Consider the following 14,811-nt stretch of genomic DNA (forward strand, 5'->3'; position numbering starts at 1 on the left):
AAGACTTTTTGCTGTATTTCCCTGAGATTCTGTATGTGAATCTGGTGAATGCCTCCACAAGTTTCTATCAGCCATATTTAAGTGGCCAATCTGAGTCAGTGACTCAGAACCATCAGCTGGCTACTTGCTGGTCTATGCAAGCTCGCTAGTGGCCACAGTCATCCTCATAGTGGTCATAAGCACAGATAATCTGCTCTGTACTTTAGAAATAGTAGCTGCCAGCATCATCTGACAGATTTATTAAGTCTCATCAAAGGCCTCCAAGTGAAGAGAGATGGAGACAGACAAAGCACGACAACCTTCAATGTCTGCAATATGAAGCTCATCACTGGAGCATGTACAGAAAGCTGCTCTCCTTAATCTGAGCTGAGTGTGTGGACTTCAGAACATCAAGCTTCCAAAGCAGCAAACTTTTGAAGGAAAACAAAACAAAACAAAAAAGGTATTTCAAAACACTGGTGTTCATTTAAACAGAGGAAAATCCAGGTTATCTACCTTTACGAAGTAGGACTTCAGGAGCAATGTAATTAGGGGTTCCAACTAACGAGTGAGCCAGGCATCTCTGATGTTGCTTCTTAGCTCTTTGTTCCAATGTCTTCAGCCTGTCTCCACACCTACAGTTGGACACATCATCCCAAAGGTCACTGGGCTCCATGCTGTCTTGTCGGATATGGCTCCCTTTGAAGTGGGAGAGAAAGTTTACGTTTAGACTCATAAAACACGACACTCAAAGAGGAAAGAAGTGATTTAGATCTAGCTTTGCTCTTCCACTATCCCTAAAGAACAGCACTTCAGCTTTAAACCCAAGGCGATTACTTCTGCCCTCTCCTTCACAACTGATTTTCCTCAACCAGCGGAGTGTCTCTGTCTCGGTGCAGGGAAGTACGCTCCCACACGGGAGATGCAGAATGAAGGAGCATATTTAGATGAGCTGTGGCAATTGTGTACAATGTTCTCGCTGATAGACTCCAATACCCCTCGATGGCACGCACAGGAGGTGCCTGGCTTACTTTAAATCTGGGATTAAATTCTTTCACCATCAGAGCCCCACCAAACAAGCATGAACTGGAAAAGTACAGCTACTGCAGCGGTCAGCCAGACTGATAGGGGTTTGAGCAGTACTGGAAACAAAAGGCTAGAAACAAACTAATTGCCAGCAACAAACACATCATATTTTAGTGCCAAGAGGGAACTACTTCAAGACAAACAGAGCAAATGAAGCCTAGTACCTTTCTGGTAGTATTTTGAGTTGTGAGTCCACCTGAATCCTGTGCACAGCCCGAAGTCTGTCAGCTTGATGTGCCCATCGAGGTCTATCAGAATGTTGTCAGGCTTGATGTCCCTATGAATAAATCCCATTTTGTGCACGCTCTCTATAGCCAAAGTGAGCTCTGCAATGTAAAACCTGGCCAGACGCTCTGGGAAGACCTCCATCCGAATCAGTAGGCTCATCATATCCCCGCCAGGGATGTAGTCCATCACAAAGTACAAGTTCTCTTTATCTTGGAAGGAATAATAGAGTTTAACCACCCACTCGTTGTCTGCCTCAGCAAGTATGTCCCTTTCTGCCTTGACGTGAGCCACCTGGTTGCGGTTCAGGACATCTTTCTTTCGCAGCGTTTTCATGGCATAAAGGGCGTGGGTATCCACTTTGCAGGCCAGGCACACTTCTCCAAACGCACCGATACCCAGAGTCTTGATTTTCACAAACATGGATTTGTCCATTTTGGCCCTTTTCAGCCTGTTGTAGTTGGACTCCTTCTGGTAGAGAATTTTCCTCATTTGCTCCTGTTCTGCTTCACAAAGGCCTGCCTAGAGAAGAGAAAGCAAACCACGAGAGCTGGTGAGGTTACATTCACAGCAACAGAACAATGAACTGGCATTCCCAAGACACGTCTCAGAAAAATTAACCAAGAACCAGAGAAGAGATACTCATGAGAGATATCATCTCTTGTCTGTCTGCCAAGGTATTTCTGAAATAATTGCAAATTCATCTGCCCTGCCGGGTTACCTGCATTGTCTCTGACATTACCCTTTCTCTCTCACTCTGCTGAGCTACGAGGCATGGGGCAGTGCTGTCAGGGGAACAGAACAGAACAAACCTGGTCACGGGGTTTGGTTTATACCTTTCACCTGTGCACTTTGCCACCATGCTGCGCTATACATACGCACAACGCAGCACAAATTACACTGAAATCCAGGCGCAGCAGCCCGCTTGGTTCATTAATGGTTCTCTAGAGGAACTCGCATGATCCTACCTCCCCATGCAGGTTGCTTGTTGCTTTTTACATGGTAATTAAGAAGCTGCTTTTGACCTACACATTCCCTCGTGCTTTGTGAACCCTCTTCTTCGGAAACCATTTTTCTTCTACCATATACTGCTTCCACTTGCAAGCTTTGTAGATCTCTCTCCTTTTCCCTCAAAATATATGCATAAAACCCTCAGCTCTGGCCTCCCTCCAGCTACTGCAGCCTAGACTTTGGTCCTACCCCCAGAGAGCCTCTGAGCAACTGCAGGTAACATTTCACCTGTCTGCAGGGAGATACCTTGTGGAAAAGGGGAGAGTAAGAAGTATCCAGCCTGACTTTCTCCACCCTTCAAGACAGAGCCTGCACGCTTCTGTCCTCAGTGCCCAATCCCTCTCCTGAGGGCCACTAGTGGCCTCCAGCAGCAGAAGCCCCTGGGCTGATCCCCAGGATCCCCTGACAATTCCTTCTCTTCTTTCTGAATAACCTGGTTCCTGAATCCTGAACTGAGGGACATCAACAAAAGCATTTGGAGATGAAGATTAGTGCCTGGTGGGAAGAGGCAATGAGGAAGGCTGTGGGTGGAACTGAAGTTGACTGATTAGCAGGCTAAAGTCCCAAGCATTCACCCACAAGGCTGCTGTTTTGACTGAATTTTTCATTTCTCACCCGTAGCCGAGGCCTTTGAAGATGAATGTGGGCAGCTAGACTGTGCAGCAAGATCCTCACGGTACAAAACTGAGATCTGTATGAACGGAGGATGGGGGAGGTCTGCAGAAACTTGCACAACAGGTAGGATGGATTTTTAGACGAAGGCAAAAAACAGAATCAAAACTAATAATACTGTTTTTATTATAGATCGGGGTACTCTCCTCACATTTTAAAATAAGTGTTTATTGTCTTAAGGTAAATTAATTAGTGTGCTGTGTTCTGGGATAATGCTAGAACAACGCAACATTCAGATAGCCAAAATCTCCTGAGTTTGCTGCGTTGCTGCAGCCAGCGATGAGGTTGCTCAGGGAAGGAGTTGTTTGTGTTTATGGCTGAACTGTCTGAGTTATGAAGTGAAGGAGAGCTGGAGAGCCAGGAAAGAGAAGAACTAACGCAATTAGCTGCTGGTTTACTTCTCTGGAGACCGTTCTCAATCTCAGGAAAACATTCATTAAATCCAAGCAGTGCAACATCATCTATACTCGTGGTGAGGGCACACTATGAACTGTCACTAAAATGTATTGACCTTTCAGGAGATTTTAGAGACACGTTCATTTAATCTTAACCTCAGCAAATGAATTGCTGAGTTTTCTAGAGCAATGTGAGCATCAAATTAATCAGCTCTGGAAACTGACTGTGCTAGGGAAGATCAGGTAGTTAATTATCCGTTATGCATTAATAACAGCTTTCCGTAGAGTTTATCCTTAAATACAAAAGTAGACTAGTCACATTCTAGTCATGCCTGAGGAAAAAAAAAGAAAAAAAAATCCACATTTAAAGATTTAAAACAGCACTGCCAGAGCAACCATCAGAACTTGGCAGCCTTGTTTTAAACAGCCCTGTCAGGGAATCAGCTTGGGTTCAAGTGCTACCATTAAGCATAAAAGAAGCTCTCTCAAAGTGCATCTCTCTGAGACCTGCCTCTAGAACAAGTTCCAGCAAGGGTCCCAGGACCATTTCAAGCTGGCCAAGACATGATTACTTGCATGATATTATTACTAACATGTGTTCAACAGACAACTTTTAGTTTCATCTGAAAATATGGCAGAGTGAATCTACTGCCAAGTTAAACTGTGGCTTTGGTGAATAAGCAGTTGCTATCATGGAATAGGTAGGAAGAGCTGGAGCAAGGAGAAAACCTTTTCCAGAGTTTTGCAAGAGCTGGATGTTGCCAGTGTTACTTTGGCCTCAAATCTGCCTTTTGAGTTCTTTCCTAAGCAAACCTAATACTTTCCTACTAAGGGTGTTTTTGCTTCATTTTACTGTTCTGGTATGAAGGTGTATTATTTCCTCTCTCAGGTTTTTTTAACAGCCTCCCACATGTGCATCCAGGCTTCTCAGTGAAATAGTCTGGTACGGGGAGGTACTGAATACCTTTATGCATTTTGGAATGAGAGTAATAATTGATTTGACTCCATTAGATTTAAAAAAAAAGGAGAATTACTTTAGCCATTTCTTGCTCCAGCTGCAATCTCCTGTTAATTTTCTGCTGGTAGGTCTTTATGACATTTTCTACATGCTGTTCCATGTAGAACTTGAAGGCAAACGGCGAGTAGCTCTTGATTCGGGATTCTCGTTTCTCCTCATCTTTACCATTTTTTCTCACGGGCACCGGAGACGTCTGGATCTGCTTTTTATCCTTGCTGGGTTTCTCAGCTTTAGCGTTGTTCTTGCTGCTTTTGTCATTCCGCTCGCTGCTCTCCTCGGCCTTATTGCAGGGGGGGTTGGGGACCACGCGCAGGGTCTGCTCAACGCCCATGCACAAGCAGTTGATATCGAACTGCTCGGAGCTACTGGGAAGCAACAAATGCTTGGGGTACGGTGGCGGCGGGCACCGCAGCTCCTGGTTGGCGTACTCCACCTCCAGCTGGTAGGCGTTGGGCGCTCCGACAGCTGGCACGTGCTGCTCCATCATCTCCAAGCCATCCACAGCCGGTGTCTGTGCAGGTAACCAGCCGGGATGGGAAGGTCCCACCGCTGTCTGAGGCTCGGGTCTCATCACCCGCATGCTCTTCACTGGCTGGAGGATGTGAGCAGAGGTGACGGCCGTGATGGTGTTTGGAGATGTAATCGAAGGATCGGGTTTTCCCGGAGGAACCTGGCGTATCGACACGGTCACCTGGGGCTGCTGCTGGTGGTTGTTGAAGGAGTTTGTTCTGCTCGGCACCGCGGCATCTGGTCTGAAGGGTACATGTTGCCGGGGAGATGTATCTATTCCTGGGTTTTGTAAAGAATCTCGCCGCGACGGCGTTGCTGCCTGCCACTGCTGAACTTGAGGATTGTTCATGTCGTAGAGATCCATGTTCAGGCTATTTCTAGACGGAGTTAACAGGTTTTGTGGCGGACTGTCTGAAAAATCATTAGCAAACGCGGGACCCCGGGATATCACGTGCATTTGATGAGAGGAAGGACTTGCCTGCTTGTGATGGGAGTGGGATATATACAGGCTCGCCGGTGCCTGCTGAAATGCATGCCCAGAGTTATTCTGAACAACTGCCCCTTTGTTCGGGAGGTTGGCGTATCCTCCCTCCTGCTGCATCTTGTTTTGGAAGGAAGGGCTCCGCTGAACGCCGTAGCCCATGGCCTCCCCCTGCACCATCATGTGCTGCCGGCTGTAGTGCTGGCTGTTGGAGCCATGGGAGGCCTGCAGCTGCAAGGCCGGGCCGCTGTGATTAGCCACGGGGTAATTAATGACAGAAGGCTCGATGTTTGCAGGGTACGTTTTCTGCTGATGGCTCGTTGGTGTGCTGTGCGTGCCAACACCGGTGGGCCGCTGCACGGGAGCGTTCATAGCCGCGGGCTGCGAAGCAGAGATTAAATAGTCCATGTAGGGCCTCGGAACTTCAGTGAGCATATTTGTGCCTTCTGCCCCAAAACCGGTCCCTTCATAGGCTGCGTTACCCAGCTGATGGTAGGACGGAAAAGATTCGTTTGATCCCTCGAAGCTTGGCCTGCGGGTTACGTTGTTTGGCACAATACCCTTTCCTTTGTAAAAAGAACACAGAAGAACATTAGGAAGCGATTCAGGTGCAGCAATTACTTTGCATTACTCATCCATCCATCCTTACACACACACACACTCTGCAGTATGTGTTACAGAAGAAATAATCTAAAACCTAAATTAAGCGCTCTGGACATTTGAAGTGAGTGATAGGTGCCAAGAATTACTACTGATAACGAGCTACTGGCCCAAAATACTGCTCATGCCAGGAATCATCAGGGAGTTCTACCAAATCATGAAAATAGAAGCACAGATTCCTGTACTGTGAAATCATCAGATTACGCTTCAGCCTCGTTTTTTTAAAGCCGGACCAGTGTTACCAGGCATTACTCACAGACAGGAGGAGGAAGCAACAGGGCAGGGGTTAAGTACAGCACCAACAGGAGAAAAAAAAGCTCCCTGAAGGACTGTCAGTACAACTTTAAGACAACATTACTAAAATCAATTGGTCTTCTGCACAGTGAGCTCACTGCTCATGCTGGGGATCTGCTTGTGTCTCGGTTCTATCAGTCTCAAATTCCTTGCTTCCTTTCATTTACAATGATGGCACCATGCAGCTTATCCTGTGTTTCTTCCGATGTGTTGGGCACAGTGTCGCCACATATGACTTATCTGCCTCCTCTTTGGAAGCTCGAAGAATACGCAGGGACAAGATAGCAGCATTCCTACGCTGGATGTGCTAAGGGCACTTTTCGTCAGTTCTTTGATCTGCGGACAAACTGTGGGTGTGGAAAGCTCTGGCTGTGCTAAAAAGACCGGGAGACACTCTGTGCTGCCTCTGTGCTTGACCTACATACACCTAATCAACTGCCTTTTAAAACCTTCTCAAAGGCTCTCAGGACTAGAACCTGAACACTGGATTGCAAACTTTTCCAACTATTTCCACTACAGCACGTCACTGCACACTTACAAGCCCTACTATATCCGTGGCCACAGGAGCACGCACTTCATTATGACAGGTCTCTGCACCGTTTCTGCACGCTGAAGAAGCTGTCCCCATACTAAATGGCACTTTCATAAACAATGCAATGTCTTGAAATGAAATCAAGTTGGACAAATTATCAACATTCTTTCAGGTGAAATCTTGAAAGAACAATTTCTTAAGCAGCAGCAACTTCTCCTATGATAACACAAGGGCGTTGTTATCAAGGCTGTACCTGTAACTGCTCCCTGGAAGCTGATCTGTTGAGACACAAAGAGGTGCACTGAGAAGGCTGGGGCAATGCAAAGCATCCCAAGAAATGGCTGCTCTGGTCTGGACATGGGAGACAGCAGTACCACCCATCTGTCACCTCTGTCAGTAGGATTCACACTGAGCCTCGGGACAAACGGACTTGTCAGAGGCCAGGAAGGAAAGCAGCAGCAATACCTGCCCTCCTCGGGGACACGTCCTTCAGCTGTGCAAGGGATCTTCCTGGTGTCAAGAGAGGGCTGACCTCTGCCTCCTGGACTTGTATACCAGCAAGTCTGCTCTGGTCTAGCTGAGGAATGTTCATAATTGTGAAGATACCAAACACAGCGTAAAATCATAGGATTATTCAGGTTGGAGAAAACCTCTAAGATCATCTAGTCCAACCTTTAACCTAGTACTGACAAGTCCACCACTAACCCATGCTACTGAGCTCCAAATCTGTACGTTTCTTGAAGACCTCCAGGGATGGTGACTCAACCACTTCCTGGGCCAACTATTCTAACGCCCCACAACCCTCCCAGTAAAGAAATTTCCCCTAACGTCCAACCTAAACCTCCCCTGGCATAACCTGAGGCCATTGCTATTTTCTTATCACTTGGTGTTAGGAAAAGAGCCCGATCCCCATTAAGCCACATCCTCCTTTAAGGTAATTGTAGATATTTAGATAACTACAATTTTGGTTATATCAGATGGATCTAATTTTAGATATTAAGGTAACTGTACCTCCTTTAAGGTAATAGTTGCAGATGATCCCACCCCCTTCCTATCCAACGTGACAACTCTTGCAACTATCTCTTGCTTGTGAAACATTTTAGAGCTGAGTGTATTCTGTGAGACTTATCAACTATACCCATCAGATGAACTGCTTTTATACATAGTCTGTGTCCAACTGTAATGTCTGGTAAGTTTTATTTAAGTTTTGCCAGTATGCTAAAACTCTTGTCAGCTTTAAAGTTAAAGTAAGACTACAATGAGTAATTTGAAAATCTATTTCCATGGGTCAATATATGGAATTCAAAAGGATGTTCTAAACTCTGAAACTGCAAATGAAAGGTTAGCAGATAGCATTATGTGCTTCCAAATCAAGTGCAGGAGACCTGTGCTATCCTAGCACGAACTATACAACATCAAAAAAAATAATGTGACTTTACTGCACCTCAAGCAAGCGAACATTAATTGCTTGATATTTAAGTTTTGTGTTTTATGTACCCTAAAAATACTTCTGTCAGGTAGCCATCCTGCAGAGTAAAACTCTAGGAAATTGTTTCTATCCATTTTTTTCCAGAACTTTCCCAAATAGTAAAACTGGAAAACTAAGACTAGTAGAAAGAGCAGCTGAGCTGCCTTCTGCATAAAACCACATGTGAAGCTCTATTCCCAAGAGTGAACACATGGAAAACGCAATCCTTCCCTTTTCCCATTTTCCCTACGTATTTCTATCTAGAGGGCTCCCCAAGAAAGAAATGGCTTTGCTGAAGGCTTCCTTCCTACCCAGGAATTCTTCTTTGTAAACTGAATAGGTTTGTTCTTCCCCAGTCTTCCTCATTTCTGGGTACGTCTCTCAACAGCTACTCCAGATTTCACATCCTTCTCAACACAGATCTTCAATTTGATCAAGAGGCAAGAAGGAGGGTGCTGCTGAAGTGGCCAAGAGCTATTTGTCACATGGAAATCACTTGCACTTGGCAAACTCAATTTATGAGCACACAAAGTTCCCAGATGGATAAGCCCTTAAAGGTCTAAACGTTGCCACTGCCATAAGAGAGCTTTCGTGTCCAACAGCACACACTCCGGACAGCAGCTCCCCAACACACCCAACCCTTCTGCCACTATCCCCTCTGCAGCACGTAACACTACAGTGTAATTGTGCAGGTTCAGCCAGCCAGAGGGTGGTTATTTGCCTGCTTGGCCACCTTCTGAAACTGAAAGAAGAGAAAAGTAAAACTATCTGAGCTAGAACGTATCCCCATCACAGATCTAAAGCACTCTGACATGCCGCAAGTGCTAATATCTGAACGGAAGCAACCTTGGGAGGCCTTTTGTCTGATATTTGTGATCAGACACACGCAGAGCCCAAATTCTCCTGTTTAATTTACGTGAAACAGAGCTAAAGGAGACTAGTAAGGATGAGCAAACAGCTTCTGCCATCTGGCCTGAGCTGTTTCCACTGTGTACTTACTTACACAGATGTTAATGTGAACGAGTCCCTGGGCAGTGACATATCTCACAGTGATTACCCACGTACAAGCTTTTACCCTGGGGTGAATTTGGGATGGTTGAGATGTCCTGCACTGACGGATAACTGCCTTTGAGTTAGGAAGGTGGAGAACAAGGTGCACGTGGACAACTGCTGTGATTAAGTGAGCGGTGTTCAGCTTGCAGGGTAATCTTCATGTAACCGGCCTCCTACAAGGCTGCTATGAAACGCTGCTGATCCCCTTCCTCCAACAAGTCCACTTTGAAAACTGGCTTATTTGTGAAAAAGAACACAACTTCAAGAAAAGTTCGTGCTTACCTGGTGAGGTCTGCTTAATTACTCGCACTATCTGTTCGTTTCTAGGATCCAAGTAGCCCATCTTGCTGATGTACTCCAGAGCTGCTTCAATACTCCTGCTGCCCGTCTGCTTCAGTGCTCGGACTGCCATCTCCTGCACAAGGCAAACGAGAGGTGAATGGCACTCAGGCCAACCCCAGGCACTGCAACGAGCTTTCTTACGTTTATAGGAACGTTTTGTAACTCCCACCAGGTAACAGCTGCCTGAAGCCAAATAGACTGTTGTTTTGGAAACACCTGTATGCTTCATACAACTCAAAAATTAAAAAAAATAACTCCGCCTGCCCAATTTCTTGTAGCTCAAGAAGTATCAAACTGAAACCTGCACTTTAAGAAGCCTTAAAATAAACTTGGGTCAGATCTGGGAAAGGCAGCATAGTTTGAGTTAGGGTGAAACAGAGTGAAAGACTCAGCTTTTGGTATCTGAGAGCATCTCAGCCACACCTGTGTGTCCCCACACAGTAAGCACAACTTCAAACTTTCTAAATGCCGCAAGATTTTCTCCTGAGCAAATCCTGGCCCCATTTAGGGTCAGTGGGGGAAGATTGCAAAAATAATGTGGTGCCAGACACAACCCCAAAACTAAAACCAGGACAGAAATGAATACTCCAGGTGACCTACTCCATCACAACATTATTAGTGTCCCCTGGTCTTCAGCCAGGAATTCACTCTCCTGCAGTTTGTTTATGCACTTACTTATGGCTTAAGTATACGGAATAGTTTTCAACAATGACTCGAGCCTCTGGCTGGAAAGTAAAATTCACAAATCCTCCCAAGGCTGCGCGGTCTTTTCTGAGATGACGGAGGAACTGATAGCCAGAGCTTGAACGCTGAATTCATTTCACTGAGCTCCAGCCATCTCAGCTACATTAACTAGCTCGAAGTAGTTGCTGAGAATTTTGCCATGGTTTCTCCAGAAGGCAATTGATAAAATAGATCTCAGAGGAGATAAACTGACCTTCGGTGACAGAAACTGACCTTTGGTGGCTTGGCACAGGCACTCGGCTCTCCCAGGGGCAGAGCATGCAGGTAGCCCCAGCACGTGTACCCCTTTTCCAGGGCATCTGGAGCAGAGAACAACTTGGCCTCTGCAAAGTGCACGCGTGTGCAACGTGCTGTCAGCAGCAGAGGAGCAGCTCAGGCGACCCCAATTCACACTTTGCACGGAGCCACGTGCTGGTGCTTGGCATTTGGCTGCGCTGAGCTCAGCGCCCTCCCACTCCCCCCAAAACAGCAGGATTTGCTCCATTACTCAGAGGTTCTGCTCGGGGAGCAGAGCAAGTTTGAATATTTTTCATACAATTTATGACTCATAATTCATAGAAAGGCAATAGTTGGTTTCACATTTCCTATAGCTGAATTATTTCACTGGCATCAACACATTACTAAGGGCAATTTTAAATCAACAAAAACTATTATGTATGAAGGAAAGAATTTCCCACAATGTTTTTTTTCCTTTTTTTTTTTTCCTCCTTCTTCTGGATACATTTCTAAAGCATTAGCAAATTCGCATCCTCGTGCTCAGCACTCTCATTGTCGAGGGCCTCTGGGCTGCTCGCACTCTTCCCATTTACACCAGCTGGATCTTGCCTTGGCCCCCAAGACCACGCTCCTAAATCAAACGTGCTCAGTGTGCAAAACCGAGACGTCTGCGTGCTGGATTCCATGTTGTCTTTTTTGCTTTTGTCTACAAGGGGGTACCAGGAGAATACGTGCTTGGTAAACAACTGCCTCAGTGATTACTAAACCAGCCCACACAATGCACTTCTCCCCTCCTCAGGGGTGTCAGTACTACAGAACTCAAACAGCCTAAAAGGTTTGCCTTTATCACCACCATAATGATGCAATCACACACAAAAAAAGCAAACTTTTCCCCTACATTGGCACTGCTGCTCTCATCTTCTGCCACTGCTCCTGCCAGCACAGCAGCACTGAAATGGCTCCCCTCAGAGCTGCATGCCCAGCCTTCAGCAGGCGGGATGGGGCTTTCAGGTGTCAACTTCTGGGGGAAGAATGGGAGGGGAAAAGCCCAGGACAGCTCAGGGCTGTGTGAAAACCTCAGAGAGCTGCTAAGAGCTCAGGAGTGGCAGATGTGTCACTGACAAGCCTCTTGTCTTCCTGAGCCTGCACCCGCTCTCAGAAGCATCTCCTCATTGCCCACCCTGTTTGCTTGGCACTTGCTTACGTTTTTCCAGTGGTAATGTAAGTTTTTTGTGGTTCAGAAGAACACCTGTGTTCCCCAAATCCCATAGCTTTGGCCTTTCCCTCCCATAAACAGCATGAGACAAATAACTCTTGTTTGTGACACTGCTTCCCTAAAGTCTTGCATTGCCTTTCAGCAAACGGAGAATGACCAAAAAGAAACATATAACAGGAATTTATGGAAATCGATATAAAGCCTGGTTTAAGGTAGGGGAAAGAGTGCAGAAGATGGATTAAACAGTGTCAGCAGTTACGCTCGTGGGAGAGCTGGAGGTTGAGGGCAGAGACTTGAGTCAGATGGAGGCTGTTGGTGAGAAGCAGCAGAACGGGCTCAGGGAGAGAAATCACTGCCAAGTTTGCAAACTGCTCCTGTAGGTGACAGAAAGAATGGAGAGACAACAGGACAGACACTGGGCAAGGGTAAATGTAAAAGATTCACTTTTGGAGCCGTATCCAACTCCAAAACATTCCAGCAGGCACAGGCTCAAACCCAGTTCCCCCTGAGGCCGGCAGAGCTTTCCACGAAGCGCAAGGCACTGCGTTAGGCCCTCTGTCCCTGCTTGTTTCCTTTTCACCGGGCCAAACGCTGTGGGCCGCGGCGTGCTTGGAGCAGGCTGCTTGCTGGCTGCCTTGGGCTCAGCCCGCGGCCAGCTGTCAGCTCCGAGCAGAGCACCAGCCCCTGGCAGCACGCACGGACCGCGAGGGAACAGAGCGCGCCCGGCCCCGGCTCATTCTTTGCATTCTGCGTGTTCCCCTCGGAGGATTCAAGCATCTCTGGGCAGGGAGTCCAGGCACCTTTCTGCTTCCAGATCCTGCTAGCTGGTGGTGGAGAGAGAAAAAAAAAAAAAGTGAAGGAAAAACTGCGATGGGAAAGCTTTTACAGATACCTCTCATTTTATAATTAACGTGACAGCTGCACTATTAAAAATGAGGTTTCAGTGGGCAGCTGTGGTTCTGGAGAGATGGGATGGAAAAGCAGCGTCAGGCCAAGAACACCGGTGTAGGGACTCTGTTTTTGCAGACTGAGGCAACTCCACAGGATCCCAGTTTTGTGGGTTCACAGAGAAAAAGGGGAGAGGGGCTGCTCCCCAGCCAGTACCTGCAGCAGAGAGCTGCATGGTCACTTTCCCATCCCTGCTCCGGCGGCAGGCAGCTCGCCAAGACCTTTTGAGATGTTGCTAGAAGGAAAGCCACCTTTGAGCTCAGCTGCTCACCAGGGAAAATCCTTGTTTGATGGTAAACAGCGAGCTGGATGTGCGCGCAGGCAGGCTCCCTCTCGCCCCGGAGGCGACGTGAAAGGCTTTCCCCGTTTTACCCTCCTGCCTGGCTGCTCTCCACCAGCGCTGGCAGCGGCCGGCGTTCTTGCTGTGCTCCGGGGTTGTCCAGCAACATTTCTCATTCAGAAAGCTCCCAGTTGCCAAGATGGATTTATCATCCAAGGGAAGATTGCACAAGAGGTTACAATAAGCAAAGCCTTTTTCCCAAGAACATTGTGTCTGAAGGAGACAATAGGTCCTCCCAAGATTTGGCAAAGGCGATTAATGGCTAACAGCAACAAAAAATTAATTGCTTGCTTTCCATTCACAACGGAGGATGGGCAACAGATGCAGGAAACAGATACAGGTTCCCTCCGGAAGGGAGAAAACTGCAGGCTCATGCCAGAAGAGATGATCCAGAATTGATTACGACCCTTTCAGAGATAGCCCGCCACCGTAGGAAATTTCATTCATGATTTTAAACATGCAAAACCTGAGAAATTCAGGAAGCGATGTGCACAATACGCCTCGTTGGGATTACTGCAGCCCCACAGGGCAGAGAATTGTGCCTTTTAATATTCCCTAGCCGTGATTATTCTCTGGTTGAACACTTCATCTGCTGCTTTGTTTGACTTCAGGTTGCCAGTACGAGGGGCTCCATTTCACCCACAAATCCCTATGTGTAACTAAAATCCTAATTAAAATATTCCAGGCACATGAGGCCATATAGGCTCCTCTTATTCTGCATGGTCAGTTGAAGACAATCTAAACTAAAGGCAGAGGGAACTGAACTTCCACAGCTCTGCTGTTATCTGCAGGGAGCCCCCTTCATCCTTAGAGCTGCTGCTTGGTCTCCTGGGCTGAACAGACCACATTCCTTCAGCTTTCTCCTGTCACACAGGCTCTTCCTTCTCCTGGTCGCTGCAGTGACTCTTCCCTGTACCAACAGGGGTCAGGCTGCAAGGTGCTTTTTGCTAAGAGCTGCACACGGTGGTGAAGTTACCCTCGAGGTGAACCCATTCTTTGTCTTCGGTGATTTCAGTGCAGGAAGTTTGAGCTTAGGGCTTCAATCATGGCTTGTAGATCTTGCTTGCAGGCCTCTCCCCTTCGTGCTCCTGAATTCAAGTGAGGAAATACGCCCAACAGATTCAGCTTGGAGTAGGAGGCAACAAAGATGCTGGCCAGCTGACGTGTCCGTGCTCCTGGGTCCCAGGACAGAAAGCCTCGTGCTGCCACCACCACAGAGCAGCTCGGGAAGATTACCTTAATCCTCTAAGCCACAGGACACGGCACATTTACTGTGGCTAATGGAAGGAATGAGGGAAAGTTAAACAAAAGTAATTAGGAGATCGAGAAGCATCTTTTGAAGATGAAAATAAGAGCTGTTCAAAACGTTTCCAGCATCTTTACAGATTTAAAACAGCTCTGGAAGATTAAGATACAAACAAGACCAATAAAAACATTCAAAATTTATCAAGTTTTTGTAGTAGTTAGTTTGTGTTTTACTAGCCCTACAGCTAATACACAACGTTCTTTCAGAGCTATTACAGAAAAAGAAAAAATAAGACAACCATCATGACACTTCTCCACTGTTTTTTTTTTTCCCCAGCTGCTTTTCCTTAAGATCATGACTAACCAAAGCTAGTTC

At 46.7% G+C, this 14,811-nt stretch overlaps 1 protein-coding gene across 3 annotated transcripts in view; it reads right to left on the minus strand.

The window, feature by feature from the left end:
* The window catches only part of LATS2 (large tumor suppressor kinase 2), a 42,942-nt gene that overhangs the window by 4,714 nt on the left and 23,417 nt on the right, over positions 1-14,811 (minus strand). For all 3 annotated transcript variants that reach the window (XM_068671179.1, XM_068671190.1, XM_068671201.1), the window contains 4 exons: positions 9,667-9,799; positions 4,403-5,943; positions 1,230-1,812; positions 496-678 (listed from right to left, as the gene is read on the minus strand). In XM_068671179.1, coding sequence (XP_068527280.1) covers positions 496-678; positions 1,230-1,812; positions 4,403-5,943; positions 9,667-9,799 — 2,440 coding nt within the window. The remainder of the gene's footprint in view (positions 1-495; positions 679-1,229; positions 1,813-4,402; positions 5,944-9,666; positions 9,800-14,811) is intronic.

Source organism: Anas acuta, chromosome 1, assembly GCF_963932015.1.
Source record: "Anas acuta chromosome 1, bAnaAcu1.1, whole genome shotgun sequence".
NCBI classification, from domain to species: Eukaryota; Metazoa; Chordata; class Aves; order Anseriformes; family Anatidae; genus Anas; species Anas acuta.